Source organism: Salvelinus alpinus, chromosome 6 (assembly GCF_045679555.1).
Source record: "Salvelinus alpinus chromosome 6, SLU_Salpinus.1, whole genome shotgun sequence".
NCBI lineage: Eukaryota > Metazoa > Chordata > Actinopteri > Salmoniformes > Salmonidae > Salvelinus > Salvelinus alpinus.
In genome coordinates, this window is record NC_092091.1 from 93,843,084 (window position 1) to 93,866,021 (window position 22,938).

General features: G+C 45.1%; 1 protein-coding gene across 4 annotated transcripts in view; it reads right to left on the bottom strand.

Annotated features, from left to right (window-relative positions):
* The window catches only part of pax5 (paired box 5), a 238,641-nt gene that overhangs the window by 109,514 nt on the left and 106,189 nt on the right, over nucleotides 1-22,938 (bottom strand). For all 4 annotated transcript variants that reach the window (XM_071408372.1, XM_071408371.1, XM_071408374.1 and 1 more), the window contains exon 5: nucleotides 10,397-10,519. In XM_071408372.1, the coding sequence (XP_071264473.1) occupies nucleotides 10,397-10,519 (123 nt within the window). The remainder of the gene's footprint in view (nucleotides 1-10,396; nucleotides 10,520-22,938) is intronic.

The window sequence follows — 22,938 nt, forward strand, 5'->3', positions numbered from 1 at the left end:
ATGTCAGGGTTATCCTCCCTCCAACTAGACGGTTAAATGTCAGGGTTATCCCCCCTCCAACTAGATGGTTAAATGTCAGGGTTATCCCCCCTCCAACTAGATGGTTAAATGTCAGGGTTATCCCCCCCTCCAACTAGATGGTTAAATGTCAGGGTTATCCCCCCTCCAACTAGATGGTTAAATGTCAGGGTTATCCCCCCTCCAACTAGATGGTTAAATGTCAGGGTTATCCCCCCCTCCAACTAGACGGTTAAATGTCAGGGTTATCCCCCCTCCAACTAGATGGTTAAATGTCAGGGTTATCCCCCCCTCCAACTAGACGGTTAAATGTCAGGGTTATCCCCCCCTCCAACTAGATGGTTAAATGTCAGGGTTATCCCCCCTCCAACTAGATGGTTAAATGTCAGGGTTATCCCCCCTCCAACTAGATGGTTAAATGTCAGGGTTATCCCCCCCTCCAACTAGACGGTTAAATGTCAGGGTTATCCCCCCCTCCAACTAGATGGTTAAATGTCAGGGTTATCCCCCCTCCAACTAGATGGTTAAATGTCAGGGTTATCCCCCCTCCAACTCAACGGTTAAATGTCAGGGTTATCCCCCCTCCAACTAGATGGTTAAATGTCAGGGTTATCCCCCCTCCAACTAGATGGTTAAATGTCAGGGTTATCCCCCCTCCAACTAGATGGTTAAATGTCAGGGTTATCCCTCCTCCAACTAGACGGTTATATGTCAGGGTTATCCCCCCTCCAACTAGACGGTTAAATGTCAGGGTTATCCCCCCTCCAACTCGATGGTTAAATGTCAGGGTTATCCCCCCTCCAACTAGATGGTTAAATGTCAGGGTTATCCCCCCTCCAACTCAACGGTTAAATGTCTGGGTTATCCCCCCTCCAGCTAGATTGTTAAATGTCAGGGTTATCCCCCCTCCAACTAGACGGTTAAATGTCAGGGTTATCCCCCCTCCAACTAGATGGTTAAATGTCAGGGTTATCCCCCCTCCAGCTAGATGGTTATATGTCAGGGTTATCCCCCCTCCAACTAGACGGTCAAATGTCAGGGTTATCCCCCCTCCAACTAGACGGTTAAATGTCAGGGTTATCCTCCCTCCAACTAGACGGTTAAATGTCAGGGTTATCCCCCCTCCAAATAGATGGTTAAATGTCAGGGTTATCCCCCCTCCAACTAGATGGTTAAATGTCAGGGTTATCCCCCCTCCAACTAGATGGTTAAATGTCAGGGTTATCCCCCCTCCAACTAGATGGTTAAATGTCAGGGTTATCCCCCCTCCAACTAGATGGTTAAATGTCAGGGTTATCCCCCCTCCAACTAGATGGTTAAATGTCAGGGTTATCCCCCCTCCAACTAGATGGTTAAATGTCAGGGTTATCCCCCCTCCAACTAGATGGTTAAATGTCAGGGTTATCCCCCCTCCAACTAGATGGTTAAATGTCAGGGTTATCCCCCCTCCAACTCAACGGTTAAATGTCAGGGTTATCCCCCCTCCAACTAGATGGTTAAATGTCAGGGTTATCCCCCCTCCAACTAGATGGTTAAATGTCAGGGTTATCCCTCCTCCAACTAGACGGTTATATGTCAGGGTTATCCCCCCTCCAACTAGACGGTTAAATGTCAGGGTTATCCCCCCTCCAACTAGATGGTTAAATGTCAGGGTTATCCCCCCTCCAACTAGATGGTTAAATGTCAGGGTTATCCCCCCTCCAACTCAACGGTTAAATGTCAGGGTTATCCCCCCTCCAGCTAGATTGTTAAATGTCAGGGTTATCCCCCCTCCAACTAGATGGTTAAATGTCAGGGTTATCCCTCCTCCAACTAGATGGTTAAATGTCAGGGTTATCCCCCCTCCAACTAGATGGTTAAATGTCAGGGTTATCCCCCCCTCCAACTAGACGGTTAAATGTCAGGGTTATCCCCCCTCCAACTAGACGGTTAAATGTCAGGGTTATCCTCCCTCCAACTAGATGGTTAAATGTCAGGGTTATCCCCCCTCCAACTAGACGGTTAAATGTCAGGGTTATCCCCCCTCCAACTAGATGGTTAAATGTCAGGGTTATCCCCCCTCCAACTAGATGGTTAAATGTCAGGGTTATCCCCCCCTCCAACTAGACGGTTAAATGTCAGGGTTATCCTCCCTCCAACTAGACGGTTAAATGTCAGGGTTATCCCCCCTCCAACTAGATGGTTAAATGTCAGGGTTATCCCCCCTCCAACTAGATGGTTAAATGTCAGGGTTATCCCCCCCTCCAACTAGATGGTTAAATGTCAGGGTTATCCCCCCTCCAACTAGATGGTTAAATGTCAGGGTTATCCCCCCTCCAACTAGATGGTTAAATGTCAGGGTTATCCCCCCCTCCAACTAGACGGTTAAATGTCAGGGTTATCCCCCCTCCAACTAGATGGTTAAATGTCAGGGTTATCCCCCCCTCCAACTAGACGGTTAAATGTCAGGGTTATCCCCCCCTCCAACTAGATGGTTAAATGTCAGGGTTATCCCCCCTCCAACTAGATGGTTAAATGTCAGGGTTATCCCCCCTCCAACTAGATGGTTAAATGTCAGGGTTATCCCCCCCTCCAACTAGACGGTTAAATGTCAGGGTTATCCCCCCCTCCAACTAGATGGTTAAATGTCAGGGTTATCCCCCCTCCAACTAGATGGTTAAATGTCAGGGTTATCCCCCCTCCAACTCAACGGTTAAATGTCAGGGTTATCCCCCCTCCAACTAGATGGTTAAATGTCAGGGTTATCCCCCCTCCAACTAGATGGTTAAATGTCAGGGTTATCCCCCCTCCAACTAGATGGTTAAATGTCAGGGTTATCCCTCCTCCAACTAGACGGTTATATGTCAGGGTTATCCCCCCTCCAACTAGACGGTTAAATGTCAGGGTTATCCCCCCTCCAACTCGATGGTTAAATGTCAGGGTTATCCCCCCTCCAACTAGATGGTTAAATGTCAGGGTTATCCCCCCTCCAACTCAACGGTTAAATGTCTGGGTTATCCCCCCTCCAGCTAGATTGTTAAATGTCAGGGTTATCCCCCCTCCAACTAGACGGTTAAATGTCAGGGTTATCCCCCCTCCAACTAGATGGTTAAATGTCAGGGTTATCCCCCCTCCAGCTAGATGGTTATATGTCAGGGTTATCCCCCCTCCAACTAGACGGTCAAATGTCAGGGTTATCCCCCCTCCAACTAGACGGTTAAATGTCAGGGTTATCCTCCCTCCAACTAGACGGTTAAATGTCAGGGTTATCCCCCCTCCAACTAGATGGTTAAATGTCAGGGTTATCCCCCCTCCAACTAGATGGTTAAATGTCAGGGTTATCCCCCCTCCAACTAGATGGTTAAATGTCAGGGTTATCCCCCCTCCAACTAGACGGTTAAATGTCAGGGTTATCCCCCCCTCCAACTAGATGGTTATATGTCAGGGTTATCCCCCCCTCCAACTAGATGGTTATATGTCAGGGTTATCCCCCCCTCCAACTAGATGGTTATATGTCAGGGTTATCCCCCCCTCCAACTAGATGGTTATATGTCAGGGTTATCCCCCCCTCCAACTAGATGGTTAAATGTCAGGGTTATCCCCCCTCCAACTAGACGGTTAAATGTCAGGGTTATCCCCCCCTCCAACTAGATGGTTATATGTCAGGGTTATCCCCCCTCCAACTAGACGGTTAAATTTCAGGGTTATCCCCCCCTCCAACTAGATGGTTATATGTCAGGGTTATCCCCCCCTCCAACTAGATGGTTATATGTCAGGGTTATCCCCCCCTCCAACTAGACGGTTAAATGTCAGGGTTATCCCCCCTCCAACTAGATGGTTAAATGTCAGGGTTATCCCCCCTCCAACTAGATGGTTAAATGTCAGGGTTATCCCCCCTCCAACTAGATGGTTAGATGTCAGGGTTATCCCCCCTCCAACTAGATGGTTAAATGTCAGGGTTATCCCCCCTCCAACTAGATGGTTAAATGTCAGGGTTATCCCCCCTCCAACTAGATGGTTAAATGTCAGGGTTATCCCCCCTCCAACTAGATGGTTAAATGTCAGGGTTATCCCCCCTCCAACTAGATGGTTAAATGTCAGGGTTATCCCCCCTCCAACTAGATGGTTAAATGTCAGGGTTATCCCCCTTCCAACTAGACGGTTAAATGTCAGGGTTATCCCCCCTCCAACTAGATGGTTAAATGTCAGGGTTATCCCCCCCTCCAACTAGATGGTTAAATGTCAGGGTTATCCCCCCTCCAACTAGATGGTTAAATGTCAGGGTTATCCCCCCTCCAACTAGATGGTTAAATGTCAGGGTTATCCCCCCTCCAACTAGATGGTTAAATGTCAGGGTTATCCCCCCCTCCAACTAGACGGTTAAATGTCAGGGTTATCCCCCCTCCAACTAGATGGTTTAATGTCAGGGTTATCCTCCCCTCCAACTAGATGGTTAAATGTCAGGGTTATCCCCCCTCCAACTCAACGGTTAAATGTCAGGGTTATCCCCCCTCCAACTAGATGGTTAAATGTCAGGGTTATCCCCCCTCCAACTAGATGGTTAAATGTCAGGGTTATCCCCCCCTCCAACTAGACGGTTAAATGTCAGGGTTATCCCCCCTCCAACTAGATGGTTAAATGTCAGGGTTATCCCCCCTCCAACTAGACGGTTAAATGTCAGGGTTATCCCCCCTCCAACTAGATGGTTAAATGTCAGGGTTATCCCCCCTCCAACTAGATGGTTAAATGTCAGGGTTATCCCCCCTCCAACTAGATGGTTAAATGTCAGGGTTATCCCCCCTCCAACTAGATGGTTAAATGTCAGGGTTATCCCCCCTCCAACTAGATGGTTAAATGTCAGGGTTATCCCCCCTCCAACTAGATGGTTAAATGTCAGGGTTATCCCCCCTCCAACTAGATGGTTAAATGTCAGGGTTATCCCCCCTCCAACTAGATGGTTAAATGTCAGGGTTATCCCCCCTCCAACTAGATGGTTAAATGTCAGGGTTATCCCCCCTCCAACTCAACGGTTAAATGTCAGGGTTATCCCCCCTCCAACTAGATGGTTAAATGTCAGGGTTATCCCCCCTCCAACTAGATGGTTAAATGTCAGGGTTATCCCTCCTCCAACTAGACGGTTATATGTCAGGGTTATCCCCCCTCCAACTAGACGGTTAAATGTCAGGGTTATCCCCCCTCCAACTAGATGGTTAAATGTCAGGGTTATCCCCCCTCCAACTAGATGGTTAAATGTCAGGGTTATCCCCCCTCCAACTCAACGGTTAAATGTCAGGGTTATCCCCCCTCCAGCTAGATTGTTAAATGTCAGGGTTATCCCCCCTCCAACTAGATGGTTAAATGTCAGGGTTATCCCTCCTCCAACTAGATGGTTAAATGTCAGGGTTATCCCCCCTCCAACTAGATGGTTAAATGTCAGGGTTATCCCCCCTCCAACTAGATGGTTAAATGTCAGGGTTATCCCCCCTCCAACTCAACGGTTAAATGTCAGGGTTATCCCCCCTCCAGCTAGATTGTTAAATGTCAGGGTTATCCCCCCTCCAACTAGACGGTTAGATGTCAGGGTTATCCCTCCTCCAACTAGACGGTTATATGTCAGGGTTATCCCCCCTCCAACTAGACGGTTAAATGTCAGGGTTATCCCCCCTCCAACTAGATGGTTAAATGTCAGGGTTATCCCCCCCTCCAACTAGATGGTTAAATGTCAGGGTTATCCCCCCTCCAACTAGATGGTTAAATGTCAGGGTTATCCCCCCTCCAACTAGACGGTTAAATGTCAGGGTTATCCCCCCTCCAACTAGATGGTTAAATGTCAGGGTTATCCCCCCTCCAACTAGACGGTTAAATGTCAGGGTTATCCCCCCTCCAACTAGATGGTTAAATGTCAGGGTTATCCCCCCTCCAACTAGATGGTTAAATGTCAGGGTTATCCCCCCTCCAACTAGACGGTTAAATGTCAGGGTTATCCCCCCTCCAGCTAGATTGTTAAATGTCAGGGTTATCCCCCCTCCAGCTAGATTGTTAAATGTCAGGGTTATCCCCCCTCCAACTAGACGGTTAAATGTCAGGGTTATCCCCCCTCCAACTAGACGGTTAAATGTCAGGGTTATCCCCCCTCCAACTAGACGGTTAAATGTCAGGGTTATCCCCCCCTCCAACTAGATGGTTAAATGTCAGGGTTATCCCCCCTCCAACTAGATGGTTAAATATCAGGGTTATCCCCCCTCCAACTAGATGGTTAAATGTCAGGGTTATCCCCCCTCCAACTAGATGGTTAAATGTCAGGGTTATCCCCCCTCCAACTAGACGGTTAAATGTCAGGGTTATCCCCCCTCCAACTAGATGGTTAAATGTCAGGGTTATCCCCCCTCCAACTAGATGGTTAAATGTCAGGGTTATCCCCCCTCCAACTAGATGGTTAAATGTCAGGGTTATCCCCCCTCCAACTAGATGGTTAAATGTCAGGGTTATCCCCCCCCTCCAACTAGATGGTTAAATGTCAGGGTTATCCCCCCTCCAACTAGATGGTTAAATGTCAGGGTTATCCCCCCTCCAACTAGACGGTTAAATGTCAGGGTTATCCCCCCCTCCAACTAGACGGTTAAATGTCAGGGTTATCCCCCCTCCAACTAGACGGTTAAATGTCAGGGTTATCCCCCCTCCAACTAGACGGTTAAATGTCAGGGTTATCCCCCCTCCAACTAGACGGTTAAATGTCAGGGTTATCCCCCCTCCAACTAGATGGTTAAATGTCAGGGTTATCCCCCCTCCAACTAGATGGTTAAATGTCAGGGTTATCCCCCCTCCAACTAGACGGTTAAATGTCAGGGTTATTCCCCCTCCAGCTAGATTGTTAAATGTCAGGGTTATCCCCCCTCCAACTAGACGGTTAAATGTCAGGGTTATCCCCCCTCCAACTAGACGGTTAAATGTCAGGGTTATCCCCCCTCCAACTAGACGGTTAAATGTCAGGGTTATCCCCCCTCCAACTAGACGGTTAAATGTCAGGGTTATCCCCCCTCCAACTAGACGGTTAAGTGTCAGGGTTATCCCCCCTCCAACTAGATGGTTAAATGTCAGGGTTATCCCCCCTCCAACTAGATGGTTAAATGTCAGGGTTATCCCCCCCTCCAACTAGATGGTTAAATGTCAGGGTTATCCCCCCTCCAACTAGATGGTTAAATGTCAGGGTTATCCCCCCTCCAACTAGATGGTTAAATGTCAGGGTTATCCCCCCTCCAACTAGATGGTTAAATGTCAGGGTTATCCCCCCTCCAACTAGATGGTTAAATGTCAGGGTTATCCCCCCTCCAACTAGATGGTTAAATGTCAGGGTTATCCCCCCTCCAACTAGATGGTTAAATGTCAGGGTTATCCCCCCTCCAACTAGATGGTTAAATGTCAGGGTTATCCCCCCTCCAACTAGACGGTTAAATGTCAGGGTTATCCCCCCTCCAACTAGATGGTTAAATGTCAGGGTTATCCCCCCTCCAACTAGATGGTTAAATGTCAGGGTTATCCTCCCTCCAACTAGATGGTTAAATGTCAGGGTTATCCCCCCCCCTCCAACTAGATGGTTAAATGTCAGGGTTATCCCCCCTCCAACTAGACGGTTAAATGTCAGGGTTATCCCCCCCTCCAACTAGACGGTTAAATGTCAGGGTTATCCCCCCTCCAACTAGACGGTTAAATGTCAGGGTTATCCCCCCTCCAACTAGACGGTTAAATGTCAGGGTTATCCCCCCTCCAACTAGACGGTTAAATGTCAGGGTTATCCCCCCTCCAACTAGATGGTTAAATGTCAGGGTTATCCCCCCTCCAACTAGATGGTTAAATGTCAGGGTTATCCCCCCTCCAACTAGACGGTTAAATGTCAGGGTTATTCCCCCTCCAGCTAGATTGTTAAATGTCAGGGTTATCCCCCCTCCAACTAGACGGTTAAATGTCAGGGTTATCCCCCCTCCAACTAGACGGTTAAATGTCAGGGTTATCCCCCCTCCAACTAGACGGTTAAATGTCAGGGTTATCCCCCCTCCAACTAGACGGTTAAATGTCAGGGTTATCCCCCCTCCAACTAGACGGTTAAATGTCAGGGTTATCCCCCCTCCAACTAGACGGTTAAATGTCAGGGTTATCCCCCCTCCAACTAGATGGTTAAATGTCAGGGTTATCCCCCCTCCAACTAGATGGTTAAATGTCAGGGTTATCCCCCCCTCCAACTAGATGGTTAAATGTCAGGGTTATCCCCCCTCCAACTAGATGGTTAAATGTCAGGGTTATCCCCCCTCCAACTAGATGGTTAAATGTCAGGGTTATCCCCCCTCCAACTAGATGGTTAAATGTCAGGGTTATCCCCCCTCCAACTAGATGGTTAAATGTCAGGGTTATCCCCCCTCCAACTAGATGGTTAAATGTCAGGGTTATCCCCCCTCCAACTAGATGGTTAAATGTCAGGGTTATCCCCCCTCCAACTAGATGGTTAAATGTCAGGGTTATCCCCCCTCCAACTAGACGGTTAAATGTCAGGGTTATCCCCCCTCCAACTAGATGGTTAAATGTCAGGGTTATCCCCCCTCCAACTAGATGGTTAAATGTCAGGGTTATCCTCCCTCCAACTAGATGGTTAAATGTCAGGGTTATCCCCCCCCCTCCAACTAGATGGTTAAATGTCAGGGTTATCCTCCCTCCAACTAGATGGTTAAATGTCAGGGTTATCCCCCCTCCAACTCAACGGTTAAATGTCAGGGTTATCCCCCCTCCAACTAGATGGTTAAATGTCAGGGTTATCCCCCCTCCAACTAGATGGTTAAATGTCAGGGTTATCCCCCCCTCCAACTAGATGGTTAAATGTCAGGGTTATCCCCCCTCCAACTCAACGGTTAAATGTCAGGGTTATCCCCCCTCCAACTAGATGGTTAAATGTCAGGGTTATCCCCCCTCCAACTAGATGGTTAAATGTCAGGGTTATCCCCCCTCCAACTAGATGGTTAAATGTCAGGGTTATCTCCCCTCCAACTAGATGGTTAAATGTCAGGGTTATCCCCCCTCCAACTAGATGGTTAAATGTCAGGGTTATCCCCCCCTCCAACTAGATGGTTAAATGTCAGGGTTATCCCCCCTCCAACTAGATGGTTAAATGTCAGGGTTATCCCCCCCTCCAACTAGATGGTTAAATGTCAGGGTTATCCCCCCTCCAACTAGATGGTTAAATGTCAGGGTTATCCCCCCTCCAACTAGATGGTTAAATGTCAGGGTTATCCCCCCTCCAACTAGATGGTTAAATGTCAGGGTTATCCCCCCTCCAACTAGATGGTTAAATGTCAGGGTTATCCCCCCTCCAACTAGATGGTTAAATGTCAGGGTTATCCCCCCTCCAACTAGATGGTTAAATGTCAGGGTTATCCTCCCTCCAACTAGATGGTTAAATGTCAGGGTTATCCCCCCTCCAACTCAACGGTTAAATGTCAGGGTTATCCCCCCTCCAACTAGATGGTTAAATGTCAGGGTTATCCCCCCTCCAACTAGATGGTTAAATGTCAGGGTTATCCCCCCCTCCAACTAGATGGTTAAATGTCAGGGTTATCCCCCCTCCAACTCAACGGTTAAATGTCAGGGTTATCCCCCCTCCAACTAGATGGTTAAATGTCAGGGTTATCCCCCCTCCAACTAGATGGTTAAATGTCAGGGTTATCCCCCCTCCAACTAGATGGTTAAATGTCAGGGTTATCCCCCCTCCAACTAGATGGTTAAATGTCAGGGTTATCCCCCCCTCCAACTAGATGGTTAAATGTCAGGGTTATCCCCCCTCCAACTAGATGGTTAAATGTCAGGGTTATCCCCCCTCCAACTCAACGGTTAAATGTCAGGGTTATCCCCCCTCCAACTAGATGGTTAAATGTCAGGGTTATCCCCCCTCCAACTAAACGGTTAAATGTCAGGGTTATCCCCCCCTCCAACTAGACGGTTAAATGTCAGGGTTATACCCCCTCCAACTAGACGGTTAAATGTCAGGGTTATCCCCCCTCCAACTAGACGGTTAAATGTCAGGGTTATCCCCCCTCCAACTAGACGGTTAAATGTCAGGGTTATCCCCCTCCTTAACTTTAGGCATTAATTCCTAATGGTTGAGGAACTACCGCTCATCGCTGCCTCTAGTGGACGGTTAACTTTAGGCATTCATTCCTAATGGTCGAGGAACTAGCGCTCATCGCTGCCTCTAGTGGACGGTTTTCAACGTATCTCCCGACGTCCTGCGGACCTGTGGGAACGTGGAATATGGCCTTGGATCTGGTGTGACCTGGCTGATCAGCTGTAGTGGTCCACTCCATCAGAGAAGACCGAACACACACACACACACACACACACACACACTGTGTCTCACCATCGTCTCTCTTCCGCTTGCCGTCGTTTGCTGAGCTGATTCCCAGAATGCCGCTGATGGAGTAGGAGGAGCCAGCCGAGTCACTGGTCAGCGCAGAAACCTGTGTCGACGCCACCGACGACGCTGTGGAACGATAGGACATAGGTCAGTCACAACGCTACATAACACTCAATTACACTACATAACACTACATAACACTACATAATGCTACATGATGTTACATAATGTTACATAACGTTACATAACACTACATAATGCTACATAACACTACATAATGCTACATAACATTACATAATGCTACATGATGTTACATAATGTTACATAACGTTACATAACACTACATAATGCTACATAACACTAAATAATGCTACATAACATTACATAATGCTACATGATGTTACATAATGTTACATAACGTTACATAACACTACATAATTCTACATAACACAACATAATGCTACATAACACTACATAATGCTACATAACACTACATAATGCTACATAACACTACATAATGCTACATAACACTACATAATGCTACATGATGTTACATAATGTTACATAACGTTACATAACACTACATAATTCTACATAACACAACATAATGCTACATAATATTACATAATGCTACATAACACTACATAATGCTAAATGATGTTACATAATGTTACATAACGTTACATAACACTACATAATTCTACATAACACAACATAATGCTACATAATATTACATAACGCTACATAACACTACATAATGCTACATAACGTTACATAATGCTGCATAATGTTACATAACACTACATAATTCTACATAATGTTACATAATGCTGCATAATGTTATATACCGCTACATAAGACTACATAATGCTACATAATACTACATAATGATACATAATGTTACAAACTGCTACATAACACTACATAATGCTACATAACACTCCAAAATGCTACATAACACTCCATAATGCTACATGATGTTATATAATGCTACATAATGTTACATAACATGACATAACGCTAAATAATGCTAGATAACAATACATAATGCTACATAACACTACATAATGCTACAAAACGTCACATAACACTACATAATGCTACATAATGCTACATAACACGACATAACACTGAATAATGCTACATAACACTACATAATGCTATGTAGCGCTACAGAACGCTACATAGGACGCTCATAACGTCTAAACACCGTATCACACATAACGTCTTAGAATTATAACCTTCTGAAATAAATGACATAGGTCCGTCGTAACACTACGTAGGACTGTCATAGGACTGTCATAAATGGTAATAACCCTTGGTTTTAAGAAGTCATCATTTATCATTTAGATATTGTAAGCCTAGTAGTTCACTATATAGGGAATAGGGCTCTGGTCACTAGTTGTTCACTATATAGGGAATAGGGCTCTGGTCACTAGTAGTTCACTATATAGGGAATAGGGCTCTGGTCACTAGTAGTTCACTATATAGGGAATAGGGCTCTGGTCACTAGTAGTTCACTATATAGGGAATAGGGCTCTGGTCACTAGTAGTTCACTATATAGAGAATAGGGCTCTGGTCACTAGTAGTTCACTATATAGGGAATAGGGCTCTGGTCACTAGTAGTTCACTATATAGGGAATAGGGCTCTGGTCACTAGTAGTGCACTATATAGGGAATAGGGCTCTGGTCACTAGTAGTTCACTATATAGGGAATAGGGCTCTGGTCACTAGTAGTTCACTATATAGGGAATAGGGCTCTGGTCACTAGTAGTGTTCTATATAGGGAATAGGGCTCTGGTCTAAAGTAGTGCACTATATAGGGAATAGGGCTCTGGTCACTAGTAGTGCACTATATAGGGAATAGGGCTCTGGTCACTAGTAGTGCACTATATAGGGAATAGGGCTCTGGTCACTAGTAGTGCACTATATAGGGCTCTGGTCACTAGTAGTTCACTATATAGGGAATAGGGCTCTGGTCACTAGTAGTTCACTATATAGGGAATAGGGCTCTGGTTACTAGTAGTTCACTATATAGGGAATAGGGCTCTGGTCACTAGTAGTCCACTATATAGGGAATAGGGCTCTGGTCACTAGTAGTTCACTATATAGGGAATAGGGCTCTGGTCACTAGTAGTTCACTATATAGGGAATAGGGCTCTGGTCACTAGTAGTTCACTATATAGGGAATAGGGCCCTGGTCACTAGTAGTTCACTATACAGGGAATAGGGCCCTGGTCACTAGTAGTTCACTATACAGGGAATAGGGCTCTGGTCACTAGTAGTGCACTATATAGGGAATAGGGCTCTGGTCACTAGTAGTTCACTATATAGGGAATAGGGCTCTGGTCACTAGTAGTTCACTATATAGGGAATAGGGCTCTGGTTACTAGTAGTACACTATATAGGGCTCTGGTCACTAGTAGTTCACTATATAGGGAATAGGGCTCTGGTCACTAGTTGTGCACTATATAGGGCTCTGGTCACTAGTAGTTCACTATATAGGGAATAGGGCTCTGGTCACTAGTAGTTCACTATATAGGGAATAGGGCTCTGGTCTAAAGTAGTTCACTATATAGGGAATAGGGCTCTGGTCACTAGTAGTTCACTATATAGGGAATAGGGCTCTGGTCACTAGTAGTTCACTATATAGGGAATAGGGCTCTGGTCACTAGTAGTTCACTATATAGGGAATAGGGCTCTGGTCACTAGTAGTTCACTATATAGGGAATAGGGCTCTGGTCACTAGTAGTTCACTATATAGGGAATAGGGCTCTGGTCACTAGTAGTTCACTATATAGGGAATAGGGCTCTGGTCACTAGTAGTTCACTATATAGGGAATAGGGTTCTGGTCACTAGTAGTTCACTATATAGGGAATAGGGTTCTGGTCACTAGTAGTTCACTATATAGGGAATAGGGCTCTGGTCACTAGTAGTTCACTATATAGGGAATAGGGCTCTGGTCACTAGTAGTTCATTATATAGGGAATAGGGCTCTGGTCACTAGTAGTTCACTATATAGGGAATAGGGCTCTGGTCACTAGTAGTTCACTATATAGGGCTCTGGTCACTAGTAGTTCACTATATAGGGAATAGGACTCTGGTCACTAGTAGTTCACTATATAGGGAATAGGGCTCTGGTCACTAGTAGTTCACTATATAGGGAATAGGGCTCTGGTCACTAGTAGTTCACTACATAGGGAATAGGGCTCTGGTCACTAGTAGTTCACTATATAGGGCTCTGGTCACTAGTAGTTCACTATATAGGGAATAGGACTCTGGTCACTAGTAGTTCACTATATAGGGAATAGGGCTCTGGTCACTAGTAGTTCACTATATAGGGAATAGGGCTCTGGTCACTAGTAGTTCACTATATAGGGAATAGGGCTCTGGTCACTAGTAGTTCACTATATAGGGAATAGGGCTCTGGTCACTAGTAGTGCACTATATAGGGAATAGGGCTCTGGTCACTAGTAGTTCACTATATAGGGAATAGGGCCCTGGTCACTAGTAGTTCACTATACAGGGAATAGGGCTCTGGTCACTAGTAGTTCACTATATAGGGAATAGGACTCTGGTCACTAGTAGTTCACTATATAGGGAATAGGGCTCTGGTCACTAGTAGTTCACTATATAGGGAATAGGGCTCTGGTCACTAGTAGTTCACTACATAGGGAATAGGGCTCTGGTCACTAGTAGTTCACTATATAGGGAATAGGGCTCTGGTCACTAGTAGTGCACTATATAGGGAATAGGGCTCTGATCTAAAGTAGTTCACTATATAGGGAATAGGGCTCTGGTCACTAGTAGTGCACTATATAGGGAATAGGGCTCTGGTCACTAGTAGTTCACTATATAGGGCTCTGGTCACGAGTAGTTCACTATATAGGGCTCTGGTTACTAGTAGTTCACTGTGTAGGGAATAGGGCTCTGGTCACTAGTAGTTCACTTTATAGGGAATAGGGCTCTGGTCACTAGTAGTTCACTATATAGGGAATAGGGCTCTGGTCACTAGTAGTGCACTATATAGGGAATAGGGCTCTGGTCACTAGTAGTTCACTATATAGGGAATAGGGCTCTGGTCACTAGTAGTTCACTATATAGGGAATAGGGCTCTGGTCACTAGTAGTACACTATATAGGGAATAGGGCTCTGGTCACTAGTAGTTCACTATATAGGGAATAGGGCTCTGGTCACTAGTAGTTCACTATATAGGGAATAGGGCTCTGGTCTAAAGAAACTCTGTTCCTGTTTCAGTAACCATGGAGATGAAACTCTGTTCCTGGTTCAGTAACCATGGAGATTAAACTCTGTTCCTGGTTCAGTAACCATGGACAGGATGAAACTCTGTTCCTGGTTCAGTAAGCATGGAGATGACACTCTGTTCCTGGTTCAGTAACCATGGAGATGTAACTCTGTTCCTGGTTCAGTAACCATGGAGATGAAACTCTGTTCCTGGTTCAGTAACCATGGAGAGGATGAAACTCTGTTCCTGGTTCAGTAACCATGGATATGACACTCTGTTCCTGGTTCAGTAACCATGGAGATGTAACTCTGTTCCTGGTTCAGTAACCATGGAGATTGAACTCTGTTCCTGGTTCAGTAACCATGGAGAGGATGAAACTCTGTTCCTGGTTCAGTAACCATGGATATGACACTCTGTTCCTGGTTCAGTAACTATGGAGATGTAACTCTGTTCCTGGTTCAGTAACCATGGAGATGAAACTCTGTTCCTGGTTCAGTAACCATGGAGATTAAACTCTGTTCCTGGATCAGTATCCACATAGAGGATGTAACTCTGTTCCTGGTTCAGTAACCATGGAGATGAAACTCTGTTCCTGGTTCAGTAACCATGGAGATGAAACTCTGTTCCTGGTTCAGAAACCACATAGAGGATGAAACTCTGTTCCTGGTTCAGTAACCATGGAGATGAAACTCTGTTCCTGGTTCAGTAACCATGGAGATGAAACTCTGTTCCTGGTTCAGAAACCACATAGAGGATGAAACTCTGTTCCTGGTTCAGTAACCATGGAGATGAAACTCTGTTCCTGGTTCAGTAACCATGGAGATGAAACTCTGTTCCTGGTTCAGTAACCATGGAGATGAAACTCTGTTCCTGGTTCAGTAACCATGGAGATGAAACTCTGTTCCTGGTTCAGTAACCATGGAGATGAACTCTGTTCCTGGTTCAGTATCCACATAGAGGATGTAACTCTGTTCCTGGATCAGTAACCATGGAGATTGAACTCTGTTCCTGGTTCAGTAACCATGGAGATTAAACTCTGTTCCTGGTTCAGTATCCACATAGAGGATGAAACTCTGTTCCTGGTTCAGTAACCATGGAGATGAAACTCTGTTCCTGGTTCAGTAACCATGGAGATGAAACTCTGTTCCTGGTTCAGTATCCACATAGAAGATGAAACTCTGTTCCTGGTTCAGTAACCATGGAGATGAAACACTGTTCCTAGTTCAGTAACCATGGAGATGAAACTCTGTTCCTGGTTCAGTATCCACATAGAGGATGAAACTCTATTCCTGGTTCAGTATCCACATAGAGGATGTAACTCAGTTCCTGGTTCAGTAACCATGGAGATGAAACTCTGTTCCTGGTTCAGTAACCATGGAGATGAAACTCTGTTCCTGGTTCAGTATCCACATAGAGGATGAAACTCTGTTCCTGGTTCAGTAACCATGGAGATGAAACTCTGTTCCTGGTTCAGTAACCATGGAGATGAAACTCTGTTCCTGGTTCAGTAACCATGGAGATGAAACTCTGTTCCTGGTTCAGTAACCATGGAGATGAAACTCTGTTCCTGGTTCAGTATCCACATAGAGGATGTAACTCTGTTCCTGGTTCAGTAACCATGGAGATGTAACTCTGTTCCTGGTTCAGTAACCACATTGAGGATGTAACTCTGTTCCTGGTTCAGTAACCATGGAGATGAAACTCTGTTCCTGGTTCAGTAACCATGGAGATTGAACTCTGTTCCTGGATCAGTATCCACATAGAGGATGAAACTCTGTTCCTGGTTCAGTAACCATGGAGATGAAACTCTGTTCCTGGTTCAGTAACCATGGAGATGAAACTCTGTTCCTGGTTCAGTAACCATGGAGATGAAACTCTGTTCCTGGTTCAGTAACCATGGACAGGATGAAACTCTGTTCCTGGTTCAGTAACCATGGAGATGACACTCTGTTCCTGGTTCAGTAACCATGGAGATGTAACTCTGTTCCTGGTTCAGTAACCATGGAGATGAAACTCTGTTCCTGGTTCAGTAACCATGGAGAGGATGAAACTCTGTTCCTGGTTCAGTAACCATGGATATGACACTCTGTTCCTGGTTCAGTAACCATGGAGATGAAACTCTGTTCCTGGTTCAGTATCCACATAGAGGATGAAACTCTGTTCCTGGTTCAGTAACCATGGAGATGAAACTCTGTTCCTGGTTCAGTAACCATGGAGATTAAACTCTGTTCCTGGTTCAGTAACCATGGACAGGATGAAACTCTGTTCCTGGTTCAGTAAGCATGGAGATGACACTCTGTTCCTGGTTCAGTAACCATGGAGATGTAACTCTGTTCCTGGTTCAGTAACCATGGAGATGAAACTCTGTTCCTGGTTCAGTAACCATGGAGAGGATGAAACTCTGTTCCTGGTTCAGTAACCATGGATATGACACTCTGTTCCTGGTTCAGTAACCATGGAGATGTAACTCTGTTCCTGGTTCAGTAACCATGGAGATTGAACTCTGTTTCTGGTTCAGTAACCATGGAGAGGATGAAACTCTGTTCCTGGTTCAGTAACCATGGATATGACACTCTGTTCCTGGTTCAGTAACCATGGAGATGTAACTCTGTTCCTGGTTCAGTAACCATGGAGATGAAACTCTGTTCCTGGTTCAGTAACCATGGAGATGTAACTCTGTTCCTGGTTCAGTAACCATGGAGATGAAACTCTGTTCCTGGTTCAGTAACCATGGAGATGAAACTCTGTTCCTGGTTCAGTAACCATGGAGATGAAACTCTGTTCCTGGTTCAGTATCCACATAGAGGATGAAACTCTGTTCCTGGTTCAGTAACCATGGAGATGAAACCCTGTTCCTGGTTCAGTAACCATGGAGATGAAACTCTGTTCCTGGTTCAGTAACCATGGAGATGAAACTCTGTTCCTGGTTCAGTAACCATGGAGATGAAACTCTGTTCCTGGTTCAGTAACCATGGAGATGAAACTCTGTTCCTGGTTCAGTAACCATGGAGATGAAACTCTGTTCCTGGTTCAGTAACCATGGAGATGAACTCTGTTCCTGGTTCAGTATCCACATAGAGGATGTAACTCTGTTCCTGGATCATTAACCATGGAGATTGAACTCTGTTCCTGGTTTAGTAACCATGGAGATGAAACTCTGTTCCTGGTTCAGTAACCATGGAGATGAAACTCTGTTCCTGGTTCAGTATCCACATAGAAGATGAAACTCTGTTCCTGGTTCAGTAACCATGGAGATGAAACTCTGTTCCTGGTTCAGTAACCATGGAGATTAAACTCTGTTCCTGGTTCAGTAACCATGGAGATGAAACTCTGTTCCTGGTTCAGTATCCACATAGAGGATGAAACTCTGTTCCTGGTTCAGTAACCATGGAGATTAAATTCTGTTCCTGGTTCAGTAACCATGGAGATGAAACTCTGTTCCTGGTTCAGTAACCATGGAGATGAAACTCTGTTCCTGGTTCAGTAACCATGGAGATTAAACTCTGTTCCTGGTTCAGTAACAATGGAGATGAAACTCTGTTCCTGGTTCAGTATCCACATAGAGGATGAAACTCTGTTCCTCTTTCAGTAACCATGGAGATGAAACTCTGTTCCTGGTTCAGTATCCACATAGAGGATGTAACTCAGTTCCTGGTTCAGTAACCATGGAGATGAAACTCTGTTCCTGGTTCAGTAACCACATAGAGGATGTAACTCTGTTCCTGGTTCAGTAACCATGGAGATGACACTCTGTTCCTGATTCAGTAACCATGGAGATGTAACTCTGTTCCTGGTTCAGTAACCATGGAGATGAAACTCTGTTCCTGGTTCAGTATCCACATAGAGGATGAAACTCTGTTCCTGGTTCAGTAACCATGGAGATTAAATTCTGGTCCTGGTTCAGTAACCATGGAGATGAAACTCTGTTCCTGGTTCTGTAACCATGGAGATGAAACTCTGTTCCTGGTTCAGTAACCATGGAGATTAAACTCTGTTCCTGGTTCAGTAACCATGGAGATGAAACTCTGTTCCTGGTTCAGTATCCACATAGAGGATGAAACTCTGTTCCTCTTTCAGTAACCATGGAGATGAAACTCTGTTCCTGGTTCAGTATGCACATAGAGGATGTAACTCAGTTCCTGGTTCAGTAACCATGGAGATGAAACTCTGTTCCTGGTTCAGTAACCACATAGAGGATGTAACTCTGTTCCTGGTTCAGTAACCATGGAGATGACACTCTGTTCCTGATTCAGTAACCATGGAGATGTAACTCTGTTCCTGGTTCAGTAACCATGGAGATGAAACTCTGTTCCTGGTTCAGTATCCACATAGAGGATGAAACTCTGTTCCTGGTTCAGTAACCATGGAGATTAAATTCTGGTCCTGGTTCAGTAACCATGGAGATGAAACTCTGTTCCTGGTTCTGTAACCATGGAGATGAAACTCTGTTCCTGGTTCAGTAACCATGGAGATTAAACTCTGTTCCTGGTTCAGTAACCATGGAGATGAAACTCTGTTCCTGGTTCAGTATCCACATAGAGGATGAAACTCTGTTCCTCTTTCAGTAACCATGGAGATGAAACTCTGTTCCTGGTTCAGTATGCACATAGAGGATGTAACTCAGTTCCTGGTTCAGTAACCATGGAGATGAAACTCTGTTCCTGGTTCAGTAACCACATAGAGGATGTAACTCTGTTCCTGGTTCAGTAACCATGGAGATGACACTCTGTTCCTGATTCAGTAACCATGGAGATGAAACTCTGTTCCTGGTTCAGTAACCATGGAGATGAAACTCTGTTCCTGGTTCAGTAACCATGGAGATGAAACTCTGTTCCTGGTTCAGTAACCATGGAGATGAAACTCTGTTCCTGGTTCAGTAACCATGGAGATGAAACTCTGTTCCTGGTTCAGTAACCATGGAGATTAAACTCTGTTCCTGGATCAGTATCCACATAGAGGATGAAACTCTGTTCCTGGTTCAGTAACCATGGAGATGAAACTCTGTTCCTGGTTCAGTAACCATGGAGATGAAACTCTGTTCCTGGTTCAGTATCCACATAGAAGATGAAACTCTGTTCCTGGTTCAGTAACCATGGAGATGAAACACTGTTCCTAGTTCAGTAACCATGGAGATGAAACTCTGTTCCTGGTTCAGTATCCACATAGAGGATGAAACTCTATTCCTGGTTCAGTATCCACATAGAGGATGTAACTCAGTTCCTGGTTCAGTAACCATGGAGATGAAACTCTGTTCCTGGTTCAGTAACCATGGAGATGAAACTCTGTTCCTGGTTCAGTATCCACATAGAGGATGAAACTCTGTTCCTGGTTCAGTAACCATGGAGATGAAACTCTGTTCCTGGTTCAGTAACCATGGAGATGAAACTCTGTTCCTGGTTCAGTAACCATGGAGATGAAACTCTGTTCCTGGTTCAGTAACCATGGAGATGAAACTCTGTTCCTGGTTCAGTATCCACATAGAGGATGTAACTCTGTTCCTGGTTCAGTAACCATGGAGATTGAACTCTGTTCCTGGTTCAGTATCCACATAGAGGATGTAACTCTGTTCCTGGATCATTAACCATGGAGATTGAACTCTGTTCCTGGTTCAGTAACCATGGAGATGAAACTCTGTTCCTGGTTCAGTAACCATGGAGATGAAACTCTGTTCCTGGTTCAGTATCCACATAGAAGATGAAACTCTGTTCCTGGTTCAGTAACCATGGAGATGAAACTCTGTTCCTGGTTCAGTAACCATGGAGATTAAACTCTGTTCCTGGTTCAGTAACCATGGAGATGAAACTCTGTTCCTGGTTCAGTATCCACATAGAGGATGAAACTCTGTTCCTGGTTCAGTAACCATGGAGATTAAATTCTGTTCCTGGTTCAGTAACCATGGAGATGAAACTCTGTTCCTGGTTCAGTAACCATGGAGATGAAACTCTGTTCCTGGTTCAGTAACCATGGAGATTAAACTCTGTTCCTGGTTCAGTAACCATGGAGATGAAACTCTGTTCCTGGTTCAGTATCCACATAGAGGATGAAACTCTGTTCCTCTTTCAGTAACCATGGAGATGAAACTCTGTTCCTGGTTCAGTATCCACATAGAGGATGTAACTCAGTTCCTGGTTCAGTAACCATGGAGATGAAACTCTGTTCCTGGTTCAGTAACCACATAGAGGATGTAACTCTGTTCCTGGTTCAGTAACCATGGAGATGACGCTCTGTTCCTGATTCAGTAACCATGGAGATGTAACTCTGTTCCTGGTTCAGTAACCATGGAGATGAAACTCTGTTCCTGGTTCAGTATCCACATAGAGGATGAAACTCTGTTCCTGGTTCAGTAACCATGGAGATTAAATTCTGGTCCTGGTTCAGTAACCATGGAGATGAAACTCTGTTCCTGGTTCTGTAACCATGGAGATGAAACTCTGTTCCTGGTTCAGTAACCATGGAGATTAAACTCTGTTCCTGGTTCAGTAACCATGGAGATGAAACTCTGTTCCTGGTTCAGTATCCACATAGAGGATGAAACTCTGTTCCTCTTTCAGTAACCATGGAGATGAAACTCTGTTCCTGGTTCAGTATGCACATAGAGGATGTAACTCAGTTCCTGGTTCAGTAACCATGGAGATGAAACTCTGTTCCTGGTTCAGTAACCACATAGAGGATGTAACTCTGTTCCTGGTTCAGTAACCATGGAGATGACACTCTGTTCCTGATTCAGTAACCATGGAGATGAAACTCTGTTCCTGGTTCAGTATCCACATAGAGGATGAAACTCTGTTCCTCTTTCAGTAACCATGGAGATGAAACTCTGTTCCTGGTTCAGTATCCACATAGAGGATGTAACTCAGTTCCTGGTTCAGTAACCATGGAGATGAAACTCTGTTCCTGGTTCAGTAACCACATAGAGGATGTAACTCTGTTCCTGGTTCAGTAACCATGGAGATGACGCTCTGTTCCTGATTCAGTAACCATGGAGATGTAACTCTGTTCCTGGTTCAGTAACCATGGAGATGAAACTCTGTTCCTGGTTCAGTATCCACATAGAGGATGAAACTCTGTTCCTGGTTCAGTAACCATGGAGATTAAATTCTGGTCCTGGTTCAGTAACCATGGAGATGAAACTCTGTTCCTGGTTCTGTAACCATGGAGATGAATCTCTGTTCCTGGTTCAGTAACCATGGAGATTAAACTCTGTTCCTGGTTCAGTAACCATGGAGATGAAACTCTGTTCCTGGTTCAGTATCCACATAGAGGATGAAACTCTGTTCCTCTTTCAGTAACCATGGAGATGAAACTCTGTTCCTGGTTCAGTATGCACATAGAGGATGTAACTCAGTTCCTGGTTCAGTAACCATGGAGATGTAACTCTGTTCCTGGTTCAGTAACCATGGAGATGAAACTCTGTTCCTGGTTCAGTAACCATGGAGAGGATGAAACTCTGTTCCTGGTTCAGTAACCATGGATATGACACTCTGTTCCTGGTTCAGTAACCATGGAGATGTAACTCTGTTCCTGGTTCAGTAACCATGGAGATTGAACTCTGTTCCTGGTTCAGTAACCATGGAGAGGATGAAACTCTGTTCCTGGTTCAGTAACCATGGATATGACACTCTGTTCCTGGTTCAGTAACTATGGAGATGTAACTCTGTTCCTGGTTCAGTAACCATGGAGATGAAACTCTGTTCCTGGTTCAGTAACCATGGAGATTAAACTCTGTTCCTGGATCAGTATCCACATAGAGGATGTAACTCTGTTCCTGGTTCAGTAACCATGGAGATGAAACTCTGTTCCTGGTTCAGTAACCATGGAGATGAAACTCTGTTCCTGGTTCAGAAACCACATAGAGGATGAAACTCTGTTCCTGGTTCAGTAACCATGGAGATGAAACTCTGTTCCTGGTTCAGTAACCATGGAGATGAAACTCTGTTCCTGGTTCAGAAACCACATAGAGGATGAAACTCTGTTCCTGGTTCAGTAACCATGGAGATGAAACTCTGTTCCTGGTTCAGTAACCATGGAGATGAAACTCTGTTCCTGGTTCAGTAACCATGGAGATGAAACTCTGTTCCTGGTTCAGTAACCATGGAGATGAAACTCTGTTCCTGGTTCAGTAACCATGGAGATGAACTCTGTTCCTGGTTCAGTATCCACATAGAGGATGTAACTCTGTTCCTGGATCAGTAACCATGGAGATTGAACTCTGTTCCTGGTTCAGTAACCATGGAGATTAAACTCTGTTCCTGGTTCAGTATCCACATAGAGGATGAAACTCTGTTCCTGGTTCAGTA